Source organism: Lutzomyia longipalpis, chromosome 1 (genome assembly GCF_024334085.1).
Source record: "Lutzomyia longipalpis isolate SR_M1_2022 chromosome 1, ASM2433408v1".
Classification (NCBI taxonomy): domain Eukaryota; kingdom Metazoa; phylum Arthropoda; class Insecta; order Diptera; family Psychodidae; genus Lutzomyia; species Lutzomyia longipalpis.
Window position 1 is genome coordinate 5,562,641 of NC_074707.1, and position 21,918 is coordinate 5,584,558.

At 38.6% G+C, this 21,918-nt stretch overlaps 8 protein-coding genes across 17 annotated transcripts in view; 4 read left to right on the top strand and 4 right to left on the bottom strand.

Annotated features, from left to right (window-relative positions):
* The window catches only part of LOC129786719 (glutamate-rich protein 2), an 871,459-nt gene that overhangs the window by 716,689 nt on the left and 132,852 nt on the right, over positions 1–21,918 (bottom strand). The gene's annotated exons all lie outside the window — the stretch shown is intronic.
* Positions 57–686, top strand: LOC129786734 (uncharacterized). The gene is made up of 2 exons (XM_055821926.1): positions 57–232; positions 291–686. Exons 1-2 carry the CDS (start codon positions 145–147, stop codon positions 623–625), a joined length of 423 nt encoding a protein of 140 aa, XP_055677901.1. The 5' UTR covers positions 57–144; the 3' UTR covers positions 626–686.
* LOC129786700 (probable DNA-directed RNA polymerase III subunit RPC6) lies at positions 693–1,884 on the bottom strand. 3 transcript variants are annotated; one of them, XM_055821882.1, is made up of 2 exons: positions 1,757–1,884; positions 693–1,659 (listed from the first exon to the last, which is right to left on the bottom strand). In XM_055821882.1, exon 2 carries the CDS (start codon positions 1,638–1,640, stop codon positions 723–725), a length of 918 nt encoding a protein of 305 aa, XP_055677857.1. In that variant the 5' UTR covers positions 1,641–1,659; positions 1,757–1,884; the 3' UTR covers positions 693–722. The 3 variants fall into 3 exon arrangements, with proteins under 3 accessions (XP_055677857.1, XP_055677858.1, XP_055677859.1); XM_055821883.1 differs by having other exon boundaries at positions 1,743–1,857; XM_055821884.1 differs by having other exon boundaries at positions 693–1,683; positions 1,757–1,849.
* On the top strand, positions 1,647–3,496 carry LOC129786733 (uncharacterized). The gene is made up of 2 exons (XM_055821925.1): positions 1,647–1,828; positions 1,949–3,496. Exons 1-2 carry the CDS (start codon positions 1,748–1,750, stop codon positions 2,300–2,302), a joined length of 435 nt encoding a protein of 144 aa, XP_055677900.1. The 5' UTR covers positions 1,647–1,747; the 3' UTR covers positions 2,303–3,496.
* Positions 2,294–3,961, bottom strand: LOC129786672 (26S proteasome regulatory subunit 4). Its single transcript, XM_055821841.1, has 2 exons — positions 3,896–3,961; positions 2,294–3,699 (listed from the first exon to the last, which is right to left on the bottom strand). Exons 1-2 carry the CDS (start codon positions 3,896–3,898, stop codon positions 2,383–2,385), a joined length of 1,320 nt encoding a protein of 439 aa, XP_055677816.1. The 5' UTR covers positions 3,899–3,961; the 3' UTR covers positions 2,294–2,382.
* On the top strand, positions 3,991–20,572 carry LOC129786726 (coiled-coil domain-containing protein 124). Of its 5 annotated transcripts, none has more exons than XR_008750162.1 (4): positions 4,029–4,434; positions 4,504–5,014; positions 15,057–15,176; positions 19,573–20,572. XR_008750162.1 is itself a non-coding variant. In XM_055821916.1 (3 exons), exons 1-2 carry the CDS (start codon positions 4,311–4,313, stop codon positions 5,001–5,003), a joined length of 624 nt encoding a protein of 207 aa, XP_055677891.1. In that variant the 5' UTR covers positions 4,029–4,310; the 3' UTR covers positions 5,004–5,014; positions 15,057–15,333. The 5 variants fall into 5 exon arrangements, 3 of the variants coding, with proteins under 3 accessions (XP_055677892.1, XP_055677891.1, XP_055677893.1); XR_008750163.1 differs by lacking the exon at positions 19,573–20,572 and adding an exon at positions 14,915–14,981 and having other exon boundaries at positions 15,057–19,498; XM_055821916.1 differs by lacking the exon at positions 19,573–20,572 and having other exon boundaries at positions 15,057–15,333.
* On the bottom strand, positions 5,269–20,130 carry LOC129786645 (bromodomain-containing protein 4). 4 transcript variants are annotated; one of them, XM_055821782.1, is made up of 4 exons: positions 19,536–20,130; positions 6,888–9,511; positions 6,063–6,821; positions 5,269–5,963 (listed from the first exon to the last, which is right to left on the bottom strand). In XM_055821782.1, exons 2-4 carry the CDS (start codon positions 9,466–9,468, stop codon positions 5,575–5,577), a joined length of 3,729 nt encoding a protein of 1,242 aa, XP_055677757.1. In that variant the 5' UTR covers positions 9,469–9,511; positions 19,536–20,130; the 3' UTR covers positions 5,269–5,574. The 4 variants fall into 4 exon arrangements, with proteins under 4 accessions (XP_055677757.1, XP_055677753.1, XP_055677754.1 ...); XM_055821778.1 differs by having other exon boundaries at positions 5,269–5,984; XM_055821779.1 differs by having other exon boundaries at positions 5,269–5,984; positions 6,888–9,514.
* Positions 19,750–21,918, top strand: part of LOC129786739 (39S ribosomal protein L38, mitochondrial-like) — a 32,236-nt gene continuing 30,067 nt past the window's right edge. The window contains exon 1 of the mRNA XM_055821932.1: positions 19,750–19,781. Within this exon, the coding sequence (XP_055677907.1) occupies positions 19,765–19,781 (17 nt within the window). The 5' untranslated portion in view covers positions 19,750–19,764. The remainder of the gene's footprint in view (positions 19,782–21,918) is intronic.

A 21,918-nucleotide genomic window follows, 5' to 3' on the forward strand; every position in this document is an offset into this window, starting at 1 on the left:
GGAATTTCTTTGGAAATCTTCGCCTTGGAATGTTCGAATATTGGAATAATTGAATGAACTTTATGGGACAACCCAATAAAAACATAAACAATTCACAGAAAATTTTATATTTTTGCAAGAAATCTTCATAAATTCCTTGAAAAAATGACCCGAGGCAGGAAGAAGAATAAGATTGAGGAAGTTGAGAAGCCCCGTGGCTTCGATCGTGGTCTGGAATTTGAGAAAATAGTTGGTAAGTTGGGAAAATATCGAGAAAATGAATATTTGTTTACATTCCCGGCGTTTTTCAGGATCTCATTTTGGGAATGGAGAGATTTATTTCCTGGTAAAGTGGCAGAATTGCACTGAATTGGATCTCATGACAGCCACGGAGCTCAATCAGAGAATCCCCGAGCAGATGGTTGCTTATCATGAGAATCACAGCAATATCACAAAGCGTTTCCGGGACAGAATGAAGATGGAAGCAAGGGCCAGGAGTAATATGGAGCTCATGGGGAAGACAAAGGCCAGCGATACGGACTTCCGGGTGGAAGTTAAGGTTGATCAGAGTGCCGATGGTGGGAACAATTTTACAATGACCGTCAATAAGCAGGAAGCAAAAAGCGATGGAATGTCCATTGATTGAATTTTATAGCTCCCAATAAAGTTTTGTGTCCAGGAAGTTCCTGAATTTATTGAGCATTTAATACTTCTTTGTTTTTTTCTTAAATAAATTTATTTTATTAGTTTAGCCATTCTGACATATATTGGCAGGTTTTAGGGGTAACCAGACCGTATGTGGAGCAGCTGGAGATGACTGGACAAATGCCACAGGGCATCTGAACAAGTCCCGGTGGTGGGAGGGCAGGAATAATGGCTCTATAGAGAGAAGATCCATCCATTTGAACAACTCTCTCAGCTTTTCCATCGTACACGACAGTTTTGAGGATTGTCTCCAAATCCTCCTCATCCAGATTCACTTTACTAATGCCCAAATCCTTGATGAACGTGTGGACGTCTGACACAGAACACAGGGACTTCTGTTTAGCCAACAGAGGCCCATCTTTCCCTTGGGCAGCACTCTCAGTTCTCATCTGGAGGTACCGCAGGCATTGCTGATTGAGAACATCCACAAATTCAGACTCAAAATCCTGATCCTGATACCAGGACCCCCCTGTGACGGATCTATCGGGATCCAGATTGTAGAGCATGTAGACTTTCTTCTTGCTCGCATTCACCGACTTGACAGCCTTGATGAGCTTCTTATTCTCCAAACTCTTGAGAATCTTGTTGAGCTGTGTCATAATGAGATTACTCTTCACGCGAATATCTCGTATCCAAATCCCCTTGTTACCCCCCTCCTCGATGATGCTGTAGACAATTTTCTCCTCATTGTCCGCTCCCTTGGGGGCTGTGGTTTTCTTCGTAGGATCCACGAGTCTATAGGCCAGCTGATTGCCCTTCTTGAGTAACTCCACCAATCCCTGCTGCAGCATTCGATTTATCACAGCCACACGCACCGCCGGCGCCATATCCGGGAAGGATTCCATCAGGTCACTATTCGACAGAATCCCTGATTTTTCCTGCGCCAATTCAATCACTTTTTGCTGGGCTGCTTCCACTTCTTCCGGAGGTGGTTCCGCCGTTGATGTTGAAGCCATCTCGTGACAAACTGCTGAACTATAAAACAACGTCAAAAAAAGTCTTGAGGGTGTTTGTGTTGTTTTCTTTGAAATTCAACCAAAAGAGGAAGGAATTCTCACAAATTATGACTCACAACCAAAGCCAGGAAGATGAATTCCAAGTTTCCGCAAGAGATTTCAGCAAATTAACTGATATTCATCACAAAGTAAGTTGGAGAAAAGATGATCTCGCGCACGTTGGAAAAGCAAAACAAGAAATGTCAAAATTCGCTCGTTTTTGGTGACAAATAATTCACAGCTATTGCAATTGATCGATTTTTTTGCAGAGTGGCTACAAAGAAGGGATTTCAGATGGAAGAGAACAGAAATTCCAGGAAGGATTCGATGCTGGATTCCAGGATGGCTTCCAACACGCCTTCCTAGTGGGAAAATACAAAGCTCTAGCGTGGGTGGCGGAGCAGAAAGGCAGTAGCGGATCATCCGGAAGCAACACAGATCTCCTCCTGAAGAATCCCCAGCTGGGACACTGCCAAATCTGCCTCGATGAATCCCTTCTGGAAAAGAATCTTCTCGAATTGGTGAAGCTGAACAGCACACATACGCAGAAAGTTCACGAGAGAGTCAAGGAGAAATACGGAGAGCTTTTGCCGGAAAAAGATTTATCTCCTGACAAAGATTAATTGCCCACAGAGGGGGATTTATTGGGTGTGATAAATGAAAAGCAGAATACAATTATTTATCCTTGATAAGTAAAGAAAGTTTATAGATAGAGTCCCTCGGGGGTGCCCTCCTTCTTCCTGTAGAGGACACTCTCCTTGGATTTCTTGAAATCCTCATTAGTCACCTTCATTCGACGCTCCCGGAGTGCCATGAGCCCGGCTTCAGTGCAAATGGCCTTGATGTCCGCCCCCGAGAGGTCATCCTTGGCCATAATGAGTTCATTGAGATTCACATCCTCAGCCAGGGTCATCCGGGAGGTGTGAATGTTGAAGATGCGACGCTTTGTCTTCTCATCCGGCAGCGGGAATTCGATTTTCCTGTCAATACGCCCCGGACGAATGAGGGCAGGATCGAGTGTTTCAATCCTATTGGTTGCCATGATGACTTTCACATCTCCGCGCGAATCGAACCCGTCCAGCTGGTTCAGGAGCTCCAACATTGTTCGCTGAATTTCCCTCTCGCCGCCGGAATTTGAATCGTATCGCTTTGTGCCGACTGCATCTATTTCGTCGATGAAAACAATGGATGGGGCATGCTCCTCGGCAACCCGGAAGAGCTCCCGCACGAGCTTTGGGCCATCTCCGAGGTACTTCTGAATGAGTTCCGATCCAACAACACGCAGGAACGTGGCGGACGTTTGATTGGCCACAGCCTTGGCCAGGAGAGTCTTCCCCGTACCCGGTGGGCCGTACAGGATAACACCCTTCGGTGGCTTAATGCCCATCTCTTCGTAGTACTCAGGATGCGTCAGGGGAAGCTCAACGGATTCCTTAATCTCCTGAATTTGCGTATCGAGCCCACCGATATCGGCGTACGTCTCCTGCGGTGCCTTCTCCAGCTTCATCACCGTCACCATGGGGTCCGTGTCGTCACTCAGCACCCCCACAACGGCGTGAACTTTGTGATTCAGCAACACCGAGCACCCTGGTTCCAGCTGATCCTTATCCACGAAGGATAAGATGCTAACATAGTGCTCACTTCCCACGGAGGTGGACACAATGGCGTGATTATCGTCAATAATCTCCTCCAGTGTGCCCACGGACATTGGTGTGCCCCTCAAGTCATCAACCTTACTCCTCTCCTCCTCATTCTTCTCCTCCTGTGGCTTCAATCGCTCCTGATTACGAATAAATTCCTCCTCCATCAACAGATAATCCTTTATACGTTCTAGTTTGAGCAATTTTAGTCGGCAACGAGTGTGTGGGGTCACCAGGGGCAGTTTCATCGCAGCATCTGGTCCCTTAGCCTTGCGCTTCTTCTTACCCACCCGCGTTGGGATTGGTGGTTCATATTTCTTCTTCTTATCCTTGTCATCCTTCTTATCACCTCCACCACCGGCTCCTGATTGATTTTGTCCCTAAAAAGCAAAGAAAACAAAGATGATTCCTCAAACTCCAAGTCATCTTTGAGGTTATCCGAGAGAACTTTTCTTTTCTCTCAAAAATATCACGAAATTCTATGAAATTTTGACTTTTAATCAATCTTGAGGAACTCTTTTGCAGAATTTTAACAATAATTTGCAAGGAAAATGTGGAAAACTCAAGAAAAATTACCATTTTAGCGCTCCAGGAAAAATTGCTTATTCACTTTCACAAAAGACAACAAACAGTGCTGCCAACTTTCTTCATTTTCAGGCTGTCAACTTTCCACTGGAAGTTTTTGTTTGTTCCTTTCCAGTCAAATTCGCAAAAGTCCTCTAAAAATCACATTTTTAAAGGATTTTACGTGTTTTTTAACAAGAATTTACTTTATTTTAAAACTAATTTTAATTGTAAATCAAATTAGGCAATAATCAAATACAAGAACACAATAAAAATTCATTTTATCTGGAAGGTAAACAAAAGAATCACAAAAAACAAGAGATCATTGGCCTTAATTTTCCATTCATTCATCAACAAGAAGAAGAAAAAAGATTGGGCTGTCGTGCAAATTAATCCTCAGAGCTCCCTTTTGAGTTTTTGTGCCAGGATGCCGAAGAAAATGGGTGAGAATACCAAGGCGGTGGAGGCCAGGGAGCGCAAGGCAGCTGCCAAGAAGGCGCAGAATGAGAAAATAGCCAAGGAAAAGGAGGATGCTCTGTGGCAAGATGATGGTATATAACCTCTCAGAAATTTGTAATTATCTCCCTGAATTAATGGAAATTCCCCATAAATTTTTGCAGATAAAACCCTGGCAAAGAAGAAGCAACGGAAGGAGGAGGAGGAGAAGAAACGGGCAGAACAGCTGAAGAAGAAGCAGGAAGCAAAGCAACTCCTTGAGGAGGAGATGAGCTCAATTAAGACAACGGGAAAGCCTTCGATTCAGAAGATCACAAGAGCCCAGATCCAGAAGGAAGTGGAGACAAGGAATAAGAATATCGAAGCCATCAATAAACCTGCCAAGCCGAAGAATGAGCTACTTGAGGAGAACATCAATAGAGTTAATCTGGACAGCACTGTGGCAACGACAGTTGATGAGGCAATTGCAGCGCTCAGTTTAACGGAAGAAGCTCTCGATAAGCATCCGGAGAAGCGACTGAAGGCAGCTTTCAAGGCATTCGAAGAGGAGAACATGAATCGCATTAAATTGGAGAATCCAACGCTGAAGATGTCTCAATGGAAGCAACTTCTGTGGAAAGAATGGACACGTTCCCCGCAAAATCCTCTCAATCAGCCCCGCTAGAAGCCCTCCAGGTACGGAAAGAATTTTTTTCTCTACAAATTACCATTTTATTTATCAATTTTAAATAAATTATTTCACTTAAATAATTCCTCCGGCGGATAAATAATTTTTATCCGGGAAATTCTTATATCAAGAATCTTGTGAGAAAGTGAAATATTCTCTTTGAATCTTTGCGCAGGTGGTTTTATTCCGAATATTTCACCTTTTTTCTATTATTCTTTTCTCACAACTCTCTGGTTTTTCTTTGTGCTTCATTTTCTCTCTCTTTCGGCTGACTTTCTCAATTCGTTTTTTTTTCTTTTAATTCCTCCTCATTTCCTTCCTCTTCTTGTTTTTTTTTATTTAATTACAAAAAATCAGTCTGAGTTCGCAATCGGAGAGACTGAACCCATCAAGTGTTAAATATTTCTTAACATATAGCAGATTTATCAAAAATCTCTCCCTTAATCAAAGTTTTTTCTTTCTTTTTTTTTGTTCGCAACGGATGATTTTCAATGTTAGAAATTATCGAAAATAAATTATGATTTTTTTCTTACTATTTTATCTACTAAATAATTACGTCACCCCCTCCCTATCTGCTCGTGGTTGTTGTGTCCACGCTGTCCTCATCAAAGGGCTCCCCGTCGTCGTCGTCATCCATGCTGCCAAAGAGAGCATCCAGAGTCTCCTCGAAGCTGTCTTTCGTGGGCCTTGGGGGCTCTTCCGTTCGGGATTCCTCCGTTGTTGAAGCTTGAATTGTAGGTCCTGCTGCTGCTGCTGCTGCTGGAGTTTCCCGGACCTCTCCGCTGGATTGTTGAATTTTCTGCGAATGCAGCGGATCCGATGGGTAGATGGGTTTGAAACCACTCAAATATTCTGGCTGGAAATTCCCCAAATCGAATTTCTTCGTTACAACTTCCGCTGAATTGTACTCCGTCTCCCCAATGTCCCCGTCTGAGCGATCAATCTTGTTGTTTGTCTCTGAAAATTCCAAAGGAGGACCTAAATAGGAATTTTTTTCTTTTAGCAAATTAAATTCAATTTAAAGGAATTTAGGAGAAGTAAGAAAATCAAACAAACCTCTGTAGGGATCTGTAACAGTTCCAAGATTTATACTTGGGAAGAATGGAGCCTGGAAGTCCTGTTCGTAGTGTTCATCCCTCACGGGGTACTCACTCTCATCACGCATGAAGGAAGCCTCTGTTTGGGTGTCCCTAATCTCAGAAATGACGGCATTCCCGTAATTTGGCATGGAGAAGTGCTCCCCGGGGCGACGATTGTAGTAATTGGGCTCCGTGGGGGTGTAGGCAATGGCAATGGGGCGATCTGTTACCCTTGTCAGTGTGCTGGAGATTTTTTGCTCAGCCGATGGGCCAACAGGTTCCTCTCCGATGTTGTAAACACTCCCGGGATGCTCCTCTGTGACCTTGTGCAGTGTTAGCGGAGGTTTCTTTCCCATATCAGCGGTTGTCTTCGCATCGGGGGCCTCCATGAAGTAGGGGAAGTTAGCTCGTGGTGGCATTGGGACACCATGAATGGGATTCTTGTGTTTAGCCCCCAAGATGGGCTCCTGCTCGTGATGGATGATGGTAAAGGGGGTATTTTGGTATTCACCACCACTGTGGGAGATTGAACCAATTTCAGATGGTGGCAGTGGCAGCTGATCTCCCCGCTGACCAATCACAATGGGATCCTCCGTTTCTTGTGCTGATTTAATGGGATACACCACGTAGACGGGGCTCTTTTCACTTCCACCCAGCTTTACACCCTGCTGCGATTGACCCACGTTGCCCACATTGATAGCTGCAGTCACGTTCTGTGCTTGGCTGCTTCCAGATCCTGAAATTCCATTTTTTTTCATTAATTTAATCAAAATAAAATTAAGTTTTTAACATTCAAACTCACCTTGAAGGAGTTTCTTGGTCTGCATCATCTGCAACGTGACCACAGGTTCGAGTTTGGGGCGTTCCTGATCAGTTCGTTCTACTAGCTTTGTTCTCGGGGGGATTTTGAAGAAGTTCTCATTGTCAAATGGGGGTGCAGGACCACGTGGAGGTGCTCCAGCATCGGCATTTGGTGGGTGCTGGGCAACAGGGAAGCCATCGATGAACTTCCTCGGTGGTAGGGATTGAGCATAGAGACGATCGGGTCCAGGGATTGATCCCTGAGGCATTCGTGGTGGGGGTAGGCGATAGATCCGTCTATTGGGTTCGCTGTGGTTGAAATCAATGGGCCTCACTCCTGTGGCAATTTTCGATGCAAAATGATTGGGCAGCGGAGTACGGCGGATTGGGAAGGAAGGTGGTGGTGGTGGGAGTGGATGATGAATCCCAATATCCTGTGGTCGTCTGTGTGGGGGTCCATTGATGGGGGAGACCCTCTGGACGCCGACTTCCTTGTTGTAGGGATGCCCATGGGAAACTTTTGCATTTGGCCGGAATTGCGGGAGAATATTGGGTAATGGACGATCAACCATTGGTCTGTGAACCGGAGGGATGGCTTTCCTATGCCCATCGTGGGTGTAGATGAAATGCGGTGGGGGATGGGGGCGATTGAAGCCTCCCGGATGATGAGGATGATTTGGGATTGCATTTGGTCGTTGATACGTTGAAGGTGATTCATGGGGTGGCGTCAAGCTGTCCGGAAGTGGTGGTAGTTGCTGCTGGAAGGATTGCTCACTTGGTTTCTGAATGGGTTCATCACTCCCAAAGACAATCCTCGTGCCAACTTGCTTTGAGTCGAAGTTTGACCCTAATTCAGCATTAACTGTGGCTACGGGGAGTTTCTCATTGGGCGGGAAGACAACAATTTGATGATGTGGAAGAGCCACAGGGGCGGAGTGTCCATTGGGAATGGTTATCTCATTGTTGTACGTTCCCGTGATTACGGGAGCATTCTCAAAAGCCTCCATTTGCTGATCTGTTGCACTTGGGAAGCGAACACTCGTGGTTTTGTACTCGTGCGGCTTAATCTGGATGCTGGGCATTGTTGTGAAGCCATGTGGTCGCGATGAACTGCCGTGATTATCGAAAATTGGAGCCTGTTCCGCGCTACCAACAAATATTCCGCCACTACCTCCAGATTCTCCAACTGACTGTTGACTCCCGAGAACAAATGAGGCGGAATTCTGATCCGGAGAGATGACAATGTTATTCATACTGGATACAGGTTGGTACGGCATCACATTGAGATTTGGTCGTTGTACTTCGTACTTCACGTAGTCATCGCGATGGAATTGTGGACCACCGGAATTCTTTACTTGACCCCCAAAATGTTCCTTAATCCGTTCACTGCTACTCTCGAGCTGAATTGCATTTGAATCTGTTGCTATTTCTTCCTCTTCGGCATCATTGAAGGAATTGAAGAGATCCGCCAGAGTCATGGGCTTTGTGTCGTGTGTCTCTTCGTGATTTGTTGGGAAACGTACAGGGATTGAAGTGGGGGTGGATATAGAAGCGGATGCTGATGCTTTGGCTTGAGTTGTTGACGGAGGGGGAGCTGGGCTGGTTGTTCTATGCTGCTCAGTGGTTGATTTTCTGTATTCCGTCGATTGTTGCTTCTGCATTTCCTCATAAGATGGCTTTGGGGTGTATTCATACTTTGTTGGACCCCTCGAGGGTCGAGTTTGCTGCCTTGGGGGGTATGTTGCTGTTGTTGATGTTGGAATTGGGCGCCTGGATGTAGGAGGGGTTGAAGGGGTTGTCGACTGTTGCGTACTCAAGGATGGTCTTCTCCGAAAGACTGTCGTTGATGTAGTTGTTGTCGTTGTTTCCCTCCTAGGAGTTGTTGTTGTTGTTGACGCTGTTGTGGTTGTACTGGCCGTCGTTGTTGTTGATGAAGTTGTCGTGGTGGCTGGCACCGTTGTTGTCGTGAGGAGGGTTGTACTTGGTGGCCTTTCCGTTGATCTAATTGTCGATGTGAATGGCTTCGTGCTGCTGTACAATTTTGTCGTTGTTGCCTGCTTCTGAGAGCTAGTGTAGTACTTTGGGCTGGATGTTGTGCTGGTTGTGTAATTTTTATGATTACTCACGTAATTCTTATTATTACCCTGATACTTGAGATTGGCATAGGATGACGACACAAGGGGATAGACGGACTTTGCGCTGGAATACTTGACGGGGAGATTGAGGAAATCATGGAAGTTGGGGGAGATTTCATTTGGACCGGGTGGTCGGATGTCGGTGGCTTTTTCCTTGTTAACCACATCCACGGGTGCGTTGCTGATGAAATTCTCCAATCCAGCTGATTTTTTTGAGTTGAAATCCAATTTTCCCGAGATGGGATCCTTCTCCACATAAAATGGTTTTCCTTCGTTGAAAATGTGCTTTGGGAGAATGTAGCTGGGAATTAAATCATCATCCTCATACGATGCCAGCTCTCCTGACACCCCCACAGCTGCTGTGGGATCCACATCTGCACTCACGATAAAGTAGTTTATGATAAAAGACAAGACGATTGCCTTCCACAGTGTTGTCAAATGAGGCATCTTTGTGCTGCTGCCTGATGACCCCCTATCTCTTCCTCTCTCGCTGCTCTTTTGGAAGTCACAGAATGCAAGAAGAAAAAATAAAATCAGTTTATTAGAAAAGAACTCTCGATGTTTAATACATATAAAAGAATTTCTCTTCAATGCCATTACTTTAATATTATATAATTAAATGAGACATAAAAATTGTGCTGGAAAGTAGATCGTTCTATAAATCCAGCACAGTGCCGAGAGATTCACATTTTACCTTGGATTGGACGCTTAATAAATTTCAAATTGTTCTACTCATCGTATTATAATATGGTATGTTATAGTGAGAAAATGCAACGACTGACTGCATTCACAGACAATTTATATAAAGTATATTGGCCACACACTCTCTGGCAGCGAGTCAACAATAGAAAAGAATTTTGCAATATGTAAGAAAATTATAACGTCAAATGCATCCAATCGCACAAAGAGATCTCTTTGTAGCACCTCTGGATGTTCTTTTGATTTCTAAGATTTTGTGTAGTGTTACAGAGTTTCTCGGTGGGTGAATGAAAATGAAATTCTGCGAAAAAGATCATAAATTGCTCTCAATTTTACACATATTTTAACCTTTTGATTGCCGAGGGGTGAAAAATTAATGGAACCATCAGATCTTGAACTTTTTAAAAGAATTTAGAGGATTTTCAAACCTTTTTTTAATGTGAATTTTTAAGAAAAATTTTGTAAAATGGAGGTTATTCATAAAAAAAAATTGAAAAGAATGGGAGATATTGCTGATCTTGAAAACTTAAAATTTTCAATTAAAACGGGGTGGAAAAAAAATCCTAAAACTTAAAAACAAAAAAAACTATTTAATGTTTTCAAGGGATGGATCATGAGGACGTGTTCCTTTTGTAACCATCAGCAAATCTGCAAGGTTAGATTTAACAAACCTTTCTGTAGCTTTTGGCACTATTTGTGCGTCTTCCTTAGCAGATTAGAAGACAATATTAAAGCTATTTCACCTATAAAGTTTTTTTTAAGTTTCCTTATTTAGATTTGTCAAAAAACTCTTTTATAATATTTAAAAAAAAGCCGAATAAAAAATATTTCTCTTAATCAAATTAATTATAAATGAAGAATTTATCGTCCTCAAAGGTTCTTCCTGTTCTTACACTTAGCAGGCAAAGGGTTAACAATATTCACTCCTATAATGCAAACAATTAAAATATTTCGCCAGTTCTAAATTAAGAATTAAAATCACGCGGATATGGAAAAAATTATATTAAAATACAATTTAAAGAGCATTTTAATAGAAAAACTGTACCTATAATCCTGCTAAATTGTGCATGAAATGAATCAACAATTCGAGCAATTCTCAGCAAAAAGAGAGGGAAAAAACCACGCAGACGTCTTGACCACACGAGACGGAGGCGCCTCTTTTGTGTGTCAATTAATTGAATTTGGCAAAAGAGGTGGTAATTCCATCGTCTTCTCCGTACAGTTAGTACGTGAATGAATGGGCAATGAATAGAACATTATTTCATAATTTTCACAGTTACTCCTGTATTGCTGGTGCTTTTTCAATCAACATCATCATCATCGCACGCCGAGCGTAATTAACTGTCGTTCGGAAAAGTGTCTTTTCACCGCCGTTCATTGCGGGCGTGCGGAAATTCTCGAGAAAAAGGTGAAAACGCGCACATTGATGAAGAGATTACCAACGCGCAGGATGGGAGGGAAAAGGCGTTGCAGAGACTGTTTTAGTTTGATTTGTGCGCCGAGAACAATGACAAAAATTTCAATTTCAACTCCACGTACACAGTTGTAACGAAAATTTTTGAAAGCGTATCCAAAGTTACAATTAAAAGGCAAAAAACTCGAGGAATTATTTATCATTGTGATAGAAATCACGTCTTGATGTGGCGGTAGGAGGGAAAAGTTGGTATGAGGAGCTTCTTCGTGGGGCCTGCAAGACGATGGGTTGTCTGTGCTGTGTGAGGAGGTTGATTTGGAATGCATGATAACCGGAGTCACTGACACAATTTGGTTGAAAATGATATTCATAAATATTGAATGAGTAATTCATGTATTGTTGTGAGAAGAACTTCCGTGGACAAGCAAAGATAAAAAAAAATCTGCTTGGTACTTTCGCATGCACTCGTGAAATGCTAAGAGAGGAGGAAATTGTCCTGCAAAGTATGTCAGAGGGGGGATACAAACACAAGATAAAATTACTCGCAAAATTCGTGAAAGATGATGGAGGTATTGTTGTTAAATAAATATTATAGTAAAATTGCGAAATATTTTTAATAGGTGTGGTGTCCCTATTAAATGTGAATCAAAAACATTACATGCGGAAATATCTTCGTCTCATGCCGTGTCATTGATTCGCCCACCTCAATATCTCTCTCTGTTCAAAAGCTCGCGCGAGCCGATGACTAACACCAAAAGTATCAAAAAGTAATTTCACCTGAAGAATGTTAATTTACATAATTTTGATTCGAAACAATTTTTTTCTCTCTTCGTCTTGTGGTGCATCTCAGAGGTCATCTCCCGAAAAAGGTGTGACCTTCACCGTGAACTTCTTTTTTTCTACTTCTTCTTTTACCTAAAAACACTCCAAGAAGGCAAGATCCGCTTCGCTTTTTTAATGGGTGAAAGATTAGAGAACAAAAAGAAAAAAAACAGAGTTTGTTGTAAGTAGCGAGAACATATAAATTATGCGCCTAATTCTCGTGGCACACAGAGTGGAGGCGAAAGAAAAGTGAAGAACAAGAGAGAAGAATGAATTTCTTGACAAACAAGTTTCTCTCATCCCGACTTTAATAGCATATATGTATTCTTCTCTTCCGCCTTGGAGTGAATCCAACCTGAGACTCAACATTATATATAACGAATGATGGGTTGTAGAAGACGCGAAAACCTTGACCTATTTTCGTGGCTTTTTAATGTGTTAACCGCGCGCGGCGAAGAATGGATTTTACTCGGTCTTGAGAAGAAATTCCGTGACACCATAATTCGATTTCTTTTGGACTTTTCACAAACAGTCGTGACCACCAGCAGTATAATTGCAAAATGTTTCTGCTAATTAATTTTATCATTACTCACAGGGAGAATTTACTATTATATCTAATTTACAAAACCAAGGATATTAATCACTTAAGTATTAAACAGATTTGTGTTTAATTACCTCTTAAGAGAAATTTATCTTAAGACAATTTGTAGGAGTTTTCTAATCAAAATCTTTCTTGGATATAAACTAAAGTTTGCTAAAAATTTAGCAAACGTATTAAGAAGGCGGTCTTAATTAAGAAAGAATATTTTTCGTAAAGTTTATAAAAATTCTCTAAATTCCAAAAGAAAATCATTGAAATAGGAATATTTTTATTCTTTCTACTGAAAAAGAAATTGTAATAAGAATACTGCTAAATGTTCTTTATGGGCGTAGCTAGAAAACTAATCTGGCTTAGGAGATGTTGATAGATTTTGCCTTTAATCCTAAAATTAATTAAGTAGGGGAGGGCGGGGCTAATAAAGTCACTTAAGGGTTTGGAAAAAGCCTAAAATATCATATTTCCTATCTAGATAGAACAAAATGATCTGAGAAAGAGTTAAAGAGCAGTAAATTTCCTAAAGAAATGAGCTATACATTTCGTTTTATCTTTCTGGGAAATATGATATTTTGAGCTTTTTCTAAACCCTTAAGTGACTTTTTTAACCCCGCCCTCCCCTAATTAAGATTACTTAATATAACGACTTTTGCATTTAAATTGTAGGGGAATAAATTTAAAAAAAATTATTCTAACGTATTGTTTCTTTTCTAACGTTTGTCTTTTCTTTTCTAAATTTTGGCATTTTTTTTTAGTTTTCCACGTTTCTATTCTTCATACGTTTGCAGTTTATTCTTACGTTTGATATGATTTCTAATATTTGAGTTTTTTTATAACGTCCAACAATCTCCTATTTAAATTTTTTCGTTCAATTTTTAGCCTGAAAATAAATTCTTTTGACCTTTTAAAGTAAAAAGAAACATTCTCCCAAAAAGCTTTTAAAGTCTACCTGGAAGTCTACAAAACCAGTAGCCATTATATAGAAGCATTGATAAAATTAATTTATTTGAATAAACAACAACACCTGACCTGGCTCCACTAAACCCACCATCACTGTGTTCGACCTCTCTGACTACCTAAAAAAATGTGATAACTTTTTAAGCACATTCAATGACCGATTTTTTCTCTTCGGCAGCAACAGCTACTAAAATTCAATCGACAGTGTTTCTGTGAACTCTTTGGCTGAGCATCAACAACAAGTTGAATGACTAAAAAGCCACCTCACAACGAGGAGACATTTTTGCTCACAAAAGAAGAAAGTTAAATCTACCCACATTCTTCACAATTCTATTTATATATCCATACATAAGTAATTTATTTTGCACAATTCGACCCAATTCTTGGCAAAATTTACTTCTTCAGCAACAGCAAAATGGGCAACAGATACGACAGAAAGTTGCAGCAGTAAATTAGCAAGTTGCATTACAAACTTCCAACCAAACTCGGGGTTTTCTTGGCGGTTTTAAAGCATAAATCTCAAGCACTTTTCCTCGTGCTGAAGAACAAAAAAAAACCTAAAATTATCTCGAGTCACGTGCCAATACGAATCTAACACTTTCACACGACATTCCAATGGTTGAAGAAGAAGCAAAAGAAAAAAAAAGGTGCGAGTAAAGATGAGCCGCGAAAGCCCATATTCCACTTCCAATTTAATTCATGCACTAATCATAGGCACGAAAATTGGACAATAAATAATTAATGTATGCAAATTGGACGGAGAAATATTTATATTTTTTTTTTCTTTTGAAAAGAAAAGAAAAATATCGTGCGCAGATCCCGTGCAAGATGGTCAAACGCATAAAATGCGACCCGTTCGACTTTATGGAGCTTCGCACAAGTCCATATATTTTGGTCTCTTTGTAAAAATTAGAAGACCTCAATAGTGTACAAATAGTGTTAGTTGTCGTACTTTGAATTGTACATATTTTGATGGTTCTCCCCGAATGTGGTGTCACGCTCTTGCGTGTGGAATAATAGGTAATTGCCAAAAAAGAAACAACACTGTAGAAGAATGAGGACAGTGAGGTGTTTCAGCCAGACACAAATATTGAAATTCTTCGCTTTTTTTATCTTTTAAATTAAAAAAAATATTTTCTGATTTTCTTCACTGGTTAACACATTAAAATGTTTATTTATCCTCAAACCGCTTTTTTACTTTAAAACTTGCTGACATTTTATTTCTTGTCGTATCTTATAGCTTCGCGGTAGTTTGCATTCTTATGGGATTTTAGCACGGATTTATTATATTTGGCATTATAGACCGTCCAAGTTAAAGACACTCAAAAGACAATAAATGCCGTAGATCCTCATCCCACACCAAACCCAGTTAATTAAAATTAATTTAGCATTCCCTTATTTGACAGAGAAGAACGTGAAAACTTGTTGAACCTTTTGGTCAATGCGGAAGACTTTTACACCTTCTTCACACTCGTAAATATTTTAGTGAAGCTCATTAATTTTACGCCTGTTGTCTATTTATAAAAGAATTTTCTTTTATCTTTGCAGGAAGGATGATGATTTGGACCATATGGAAATGAGAGAAAATTCAAAATTAAATTTAAATTGAACATTTATGGCTGCTTAAGGGGATACTCTGTGAAACATCTGAGCAAAGGGACTATAAAGGTATATATTTTTAGATTTTCTTTGCATTATACTATCCCTCTAAATTCACGATTGAATTAAAAATTATTTTACGGTGCAATTAACTTAATTAAAAGACGGATAACTAATTTAGAATGAAGATTTTGAAATCAATTAATACAGTTTCAAACAAAAATAATTCAGTTTTTTCACCCACTTTCACTTCTAAAACTTCTTAAGAAGTTAATCAAGAAATAGTGACGCGAAGAATAATTCCATAAAACACTCTCACATTTAAGAAAATTTCCAATGAATCATGATTTATTTGATTTTGCTTTCAAGTTGCAGCATCATTTGCATAATCTGCAATAAATTTTATTCTTGTAAATAATTTAATCAACTAATTGGAATTTTTCAAATCAACCAACTGAAGTTTTTGAAAGAGCTTAAAAGAAAGATTTTAGGGACATAGCGAGATATCTATTTCATTAATTTTTTAAATTTTAAAGACCCCAAAAATGGATTAAAAAAGAGAACTTACGAATCAATATTTATGAAAATTGAGAGTTTTAAACCATAAAAACGGCCGTTGGATTTAAATTAGCAGTTTTTGACAATCTGTGCAATTCTAACGTTTGACGTGTTCTAGTGTTTGACATTTATTCTTCTGACACTTGAAGATTTTTCTTTCGTTTGACATTCTTAAAGTTTTGCACTTGTTTTGTAACATTTTTCATTATTTTAACAATGTTTGATTCAACGACATTAATTTTTTTTAATGTAACGTTCAGCATAAAAATAATTTCTTTTCTCTTCTAAAAAAAATCCTCAAATTGACTGGGCTTTAAAAAAATATTAAAGTACCTACTCAAACCCTCCCTTGCTACGCGACTTTGCTGACTAATTAATAACAATAAATCATTATATTATGTTCATTTCAAAGCATAGATTTCGAGCAAAGATTACGATAATTTAAAAGAGTTTCAGTTGAAAAAATATTTCTTTCCCAATTAAAGAAAACCCTTTAAAATGAAATTTTTAACACTTTCGGTTTTACTTTATCTTCTCGCGTAATCAAATTGTATTTTATGAATTTGTAATAAGTACCTTCCAACTATTTTTTATGATGAGTTAAAAGCCCACAAAAGAGGCACAAAATGTGTTAAAAATTAACTTTTAATAATACCCCATCAATGCAGAGGAAAAAAAATTTCTAAACCATCAAAAAGAAGAGAAGAGTTTGCTTCTGAATTGAGCTCTCGCGCGCATGTTTAGTGTTTGTAAATTAGCCAAAATGAATATGTTTTAATCCATTGATTTTCAAATTTCTCGTGAGATATTGAATTTATACATGTACACAAGAAGAGCGGCATTGTTGAATATTCATTTTCACGAAAACCAGGAGACCCACAATGTGAAGCACGTGAATATGATCATAGTCATTGATTTTAAGAGTAGAAAAAAGAAATATTTCGCCAGAGCCATAGAAAATTGCGTGAAAATCCATATATTTTGTGAATTGCATGAATTCAGATGGTAATTTTTTTTTTATTTTACTTTCTCATCATCATCAACACAAACCAATTGTGCTGACTGAGAGAGTCTTTCTGCTGATCGTTTGATGGCGATATACTAAACAACATTGTCCTAAATTAGCTTCATTATATTGACATCCAGTCAGTGCAGATTTTTGCCATCACCTTTTCAGCGATTTCGCTTATTGTGAGGTATGTGTTTGAGAGAAAAAAAAACGAAGAAGAATCTCTAACCGAAAAAGCGGGACACTCTTGTCTGCCAATTTGTCATCAGTGGACAAGAAGAATTTGATTGTTTCATCCGGAGGAGACGACGATATCTTGTCAATTGACATCGCTCATCTCACAAGAAAGTAAAGTGGTTGCGAAGATTTTGCTTTTTTTTGTAATCATCATCTTCTCGCACATTACAAACAATTTACTTCCACTGCATTTCCACACACACCGGAGTTGCTAATGATTTTTCAATGATGCGGAGAAAATTCAATGGCAAATGGATAAGTACATCACCCAGAAGATTGCGCGCTCTCTTCCACTCTCAAGCTCTTGTCCACGACAATCTTGCTATTTATGTTATTTTGTGTTGTTGATATCGAAGTGAAAGATGAAGAAATGATGGCGTTTGTGACGTGCTAATTTCACTTTTATTAAATATATAGAATTGTGCGTATTTTTTTTCAGCCGTACAATCATCCACTTTATAAACATTTGCACTTCTGCGAAATCAACTGTTAGTTGTTGAGTGTGATGTTGGTTTGTATATAAAGCAATATTTTTTTAAATGGACAAATCACCGATGGATTAGTAAAGTTTCTATCTTGTCGATGCATTTTTATTCCGAGAAAAAATGAAAAGAGCTGGCAAATGATGCGGATTTGGTGAAAATGGATCAAGATCTTTATAATATCTCTTAATATCTCTCCCTCCCATACTTGGGGAGTATTTTATTGTGTATATTAATCCTTCTTTTTAAGCTCATTTTTATCGGAATTATTTGAACTGTATCACATTGAAGGATTAAAAATAATATTTGATTAATTTCTCTCCAAATTCTAAAGAAACATCTTAAGGTTTTTTCAAGGAAACAAGTATCATCTTCGAGGAAAAATTATCTTTTCCTTTCTTTGTTTTATTCATTTAAAATTCAATTAATTAAACGAATGAATTACGTATTTTTAATATCATTTACAGAGAGAGTTTCAGAAGACTTTATTCTAATGAGATTCCTGGGAAATTCTTAAGAAAATCTTATTGGTTTGAACGTTTAAAGCAATTTGAAATCCATATTATTTTCTCTTAAGTATAGATAATTTAGTCATTTAGTCAACACAGACATTCTCCAATTAAATAAATTATTTAATAGCGTGTTCTTATATATATTTTTAACCCACTTTTTGTAGCATTTTCTTACAAAATCTCATTAATTTCTGAATAAAGAAAATCTCAAAAGACCCAAATATATTTTTTTAAATAAATAAATCAACAAAATGTAATACCATTGCGTTTAGCTACCTCAGTATATCAACCGGAAACGTTCTGACCATCACTGTGTTACATTTCTTCCACGTAAATGAATGAAAAATCTTTTACAATCATTAAGAAACTTTTACAAAAATGCATTTCTTCCGTAAAAGAAGTTTTGAGCCCCATTTTGTATACAAAAGAAATTGGAAAAGAGAATGGGGAGACAACTGTAAAAAAAATTGCTCCGAAGTTTATAAATTTTTATTAATTAGCGCACGTCATCCAAAGCCATTTCCGTGTACCCCCAAAAGAATCGCATTGACAGTCATGTACGATGAAGCCCCATCAATGGGCACCATCGTAACCTCCTTCACCATATTTTATACCACACCACACATTTTTTCTCCACCACAAATAGATGTACAGACATGAATTTTTATTGTGACTCTTTTGCACCTCAAGAGACAAACATTTTTTTCTTTCTTAAACTTGCGCGGGCCAATTCATAATTCTTTCACATTTTTTTCTCTTTCTTTTTTTTTTGTAAACTATTACATTGCCTTCAATTTCTTCTATAGAGTTGAGTTTTTCTTTTCTTTTTTGCTCTTTCTCTATTATGCTATCTTCTGTAATAGCTTAGCAAAAGCCCATGTTTTGCCGGTTGGCTGTTGTTGCATGATTTAGTTTCATTAATAATTTAGCTCTGCAGCGTCGTTTCCGTTGAGAAAATCCAACTGAGGATGGAAACACAAGAGAGCAGCCTAACCATATATACAATTCTTCGCGAGTTCTTTGCGCGACGTGCTCAGCCACGGAATAAACCGTTAGAATTGTGCCATTTTATAGGCCAAACAATAATCTATTCAGATTATATATATATGTACGTACATATGTATGTAATAAGACCAATCTAAGAGGGGGGCACACTTTTGCCACACGAAAATGCACACATAGCACGTCAGGTGAGCTAAAGGAGATATCGCTTTCAATCTTCTTCAAAATTGTACATAATGTAGCATAAGTTTATGTATGTGGATGCACGTCTGATGGTGCAAAAGGACGTACATTGTGGATTTATGATCTTACACTCTACAATGTATGATGGAGGAATAAAACTCAAACGGCTTTCATTCCACAAAATAGGTTACCATTCGAGCGATGGTCAGTTTTCTGTGAGCGAGACTCGGTTTACTTCTTTTGATGGTTCAACACCTGAACGTAATTCTCCGGAGCAAGTATTATGGAGAACACGAAAAAAAATCACAATTAAGCAGAGGAAACAAACTGTAAATTACGATGAATATTTAATGAGAAAGATGACCAATTTCTCCAGTCCATGAAAAAATAAATAAATTCCATTGAAAAGAATTTAGCGATGCGCATTGACATTCGCACAACATACCTAATTTCGCACGGATGATTTTTCTTTCAATTTACAGCCCTCAATTGTGCGTGCTCTACGAAAGACTTCAATGATGCACCAACAGGATCCTCACGAAGCGACGAACCTCACAAATTCTTTGGGCTAAAAAAAAGGCACACTCTTCCGGCTTTGTAACTCACATTGACACACTAAATGCACATCTGCGCTATATATTATTTTGCATGTGGTTACCAGCAAAGTGAGCAGGATGTTGCCGGAAATGAGGTAAAGAATTTTGCAAAGATCTTATTTTTTTCTATATCGTCACAAATTCAATTCTTCTTGCACTGCCCACAAATGTGTGGGAATATAATCAAAAGAATACATTTGCCACTGCACGGTGCATTTTTGCCGCAAGTATCGCACACCAACCACTCTTTGAGCACGGAGAACAAGAAAAATTGGGTGCACCTTGTTAAGAAATACCCATGGAATGAAAACACCAACTGTATCGAGGTGTTTTGGCACAAGTGGATGCCTTTTAGCTTGGCAAATCAACAACACAGAGTGAGAGCACACACAACTTATGTGGGGAGGAGAAACAACCGTTTGGTTTCGCGTCTCGGAATTGAGTGAAGCTGAAGAAGTTCTCCGTGGTCGTGGTCACTGCTGCAAAGAGACACAACATACATAAGACGAAAAGAAGCGAAGAATGATGCGATCATCTTGCAGCTGTTGGGATTCTTCTGCTTTCTATTCGATTTTACTTGCACAACCACTTCTTTCAACAAAAAATTCAATGAATCATTGCGCGATGAATATTTCACGTGAATTTCCCAGAGATGTGTGGAAAGTAAAAATATTTTGGAGCCTTTCTCAAGAAAAGGGGTGATGAGAGCGTAATTATCACAAACTCCCACTATCCGTTTACCTGCTCATAACTTTTTTTCAAACGGAGTAAAATCACAAGATTGTCTTAATTTTAGCTATTAAAAATATTCTGATCCGTATAAAATGATTTTTTGATCAGAATATTGAATATTGTTTTTAATTTAAATTTAATAAGAACTTTTCCATTTGGAAATATTTCATTTCATTTTATTCACTTAGAATTTGCAATTAGTTTACATAATAATTGTATAAAAGTTAATTTTCCTCACACTTAAATTACAAAATTCCAAGGATACGCGGGACTAGAGCTTACAGCTGTTAAGTCCGCGGAGTTCCCCCAGAAAACCCGTAAAAAAAAACCACATTGCCTCATATTAATTCCTCATACAAAAAATGATAATAATAACAATAGACCTCTTCACAAAAGATTTTTTCATTAGCATAAGGCCAAAGAATAAGGCCAAAGAATTTTTTAACCTGAACTTAAGAGTTTTGAAAAGAGATTTAAATCATTGCTTTTTTCAAGTTTTCTTAAAAGTAGGTATTTAAAAAAAATTTGTTCCTAATATAAGGAACAAAAATTAATTTCTTTGATTAAAAATTTTATTTTAATTTTTTTAGCCATTTTTTTTAAACAATTTAATTTAAAAATTCTGCTGACATTTTGGTAGCTTCGTGAAGACTTAATTTATTTTATGAATTAACTACATAAGAATCTAATTTAGACTCTTACTAATTATTCTATTTATCTAAATATTTTGCCCCAAGTTCTTCACATTTTCGTACAAAAGTTTTCAAAGCAAAAGTGTCCCTATTCACCCCATTTAGTATCTTATCTCCATTCTCTCGATCCCATTTTCTTCTGGATTATCCACGATAGAAATCACGTTCATCACGTTCAATAGCTGTGATATTTCGCGCAAGAATACGAGTAAATAATTCTGATTGCTCTTTGATGGCAACATTACATGAATATCGAAGAGTCGATTAAAGTCGACTACAGCAACTTTCCAAGCAGGATTCCACCGCAGTCTCTCTCGTATTTATTTTTCATTCATTCTGAGATGTTGCGAGGGATCATCAGGTAAAAGGCAATTTGTTTGCGCGACAAATCAGTCTTTTCCTCTCAATTGAACCCATCACATCGTACATTTTGGCCACTTTGCAAATCCCCTTTTTGCCGCGTGCATCACAAAAAGCGCCGTCGCGCCGCTTGACTTCTGCATGGAAGTCAATCAATTGGCCACTTATCAGATGTAGTGCGGAGATGGGTGATTTGTGGGTGTTTTTATATCTCAATCGAGAAGTTGGGAGGAAGTTAATTGATTTGACTTGCTTTCCCTCGGCATCTTATAATCATTTTGACGCGAGTTAAGATATCAAAGTCCAAGCGCGCGAGATGCAAATAAGTATCGCGATGGAGACACATCGTCAAGCTATATGTGCTGGTGTCCCTCTGCAGCACAAAAATCTGTGTCACAAGACTCATTTAGTTTAGCATTAACTTCTTTTCTTCTTTCTTCTTCCGCGG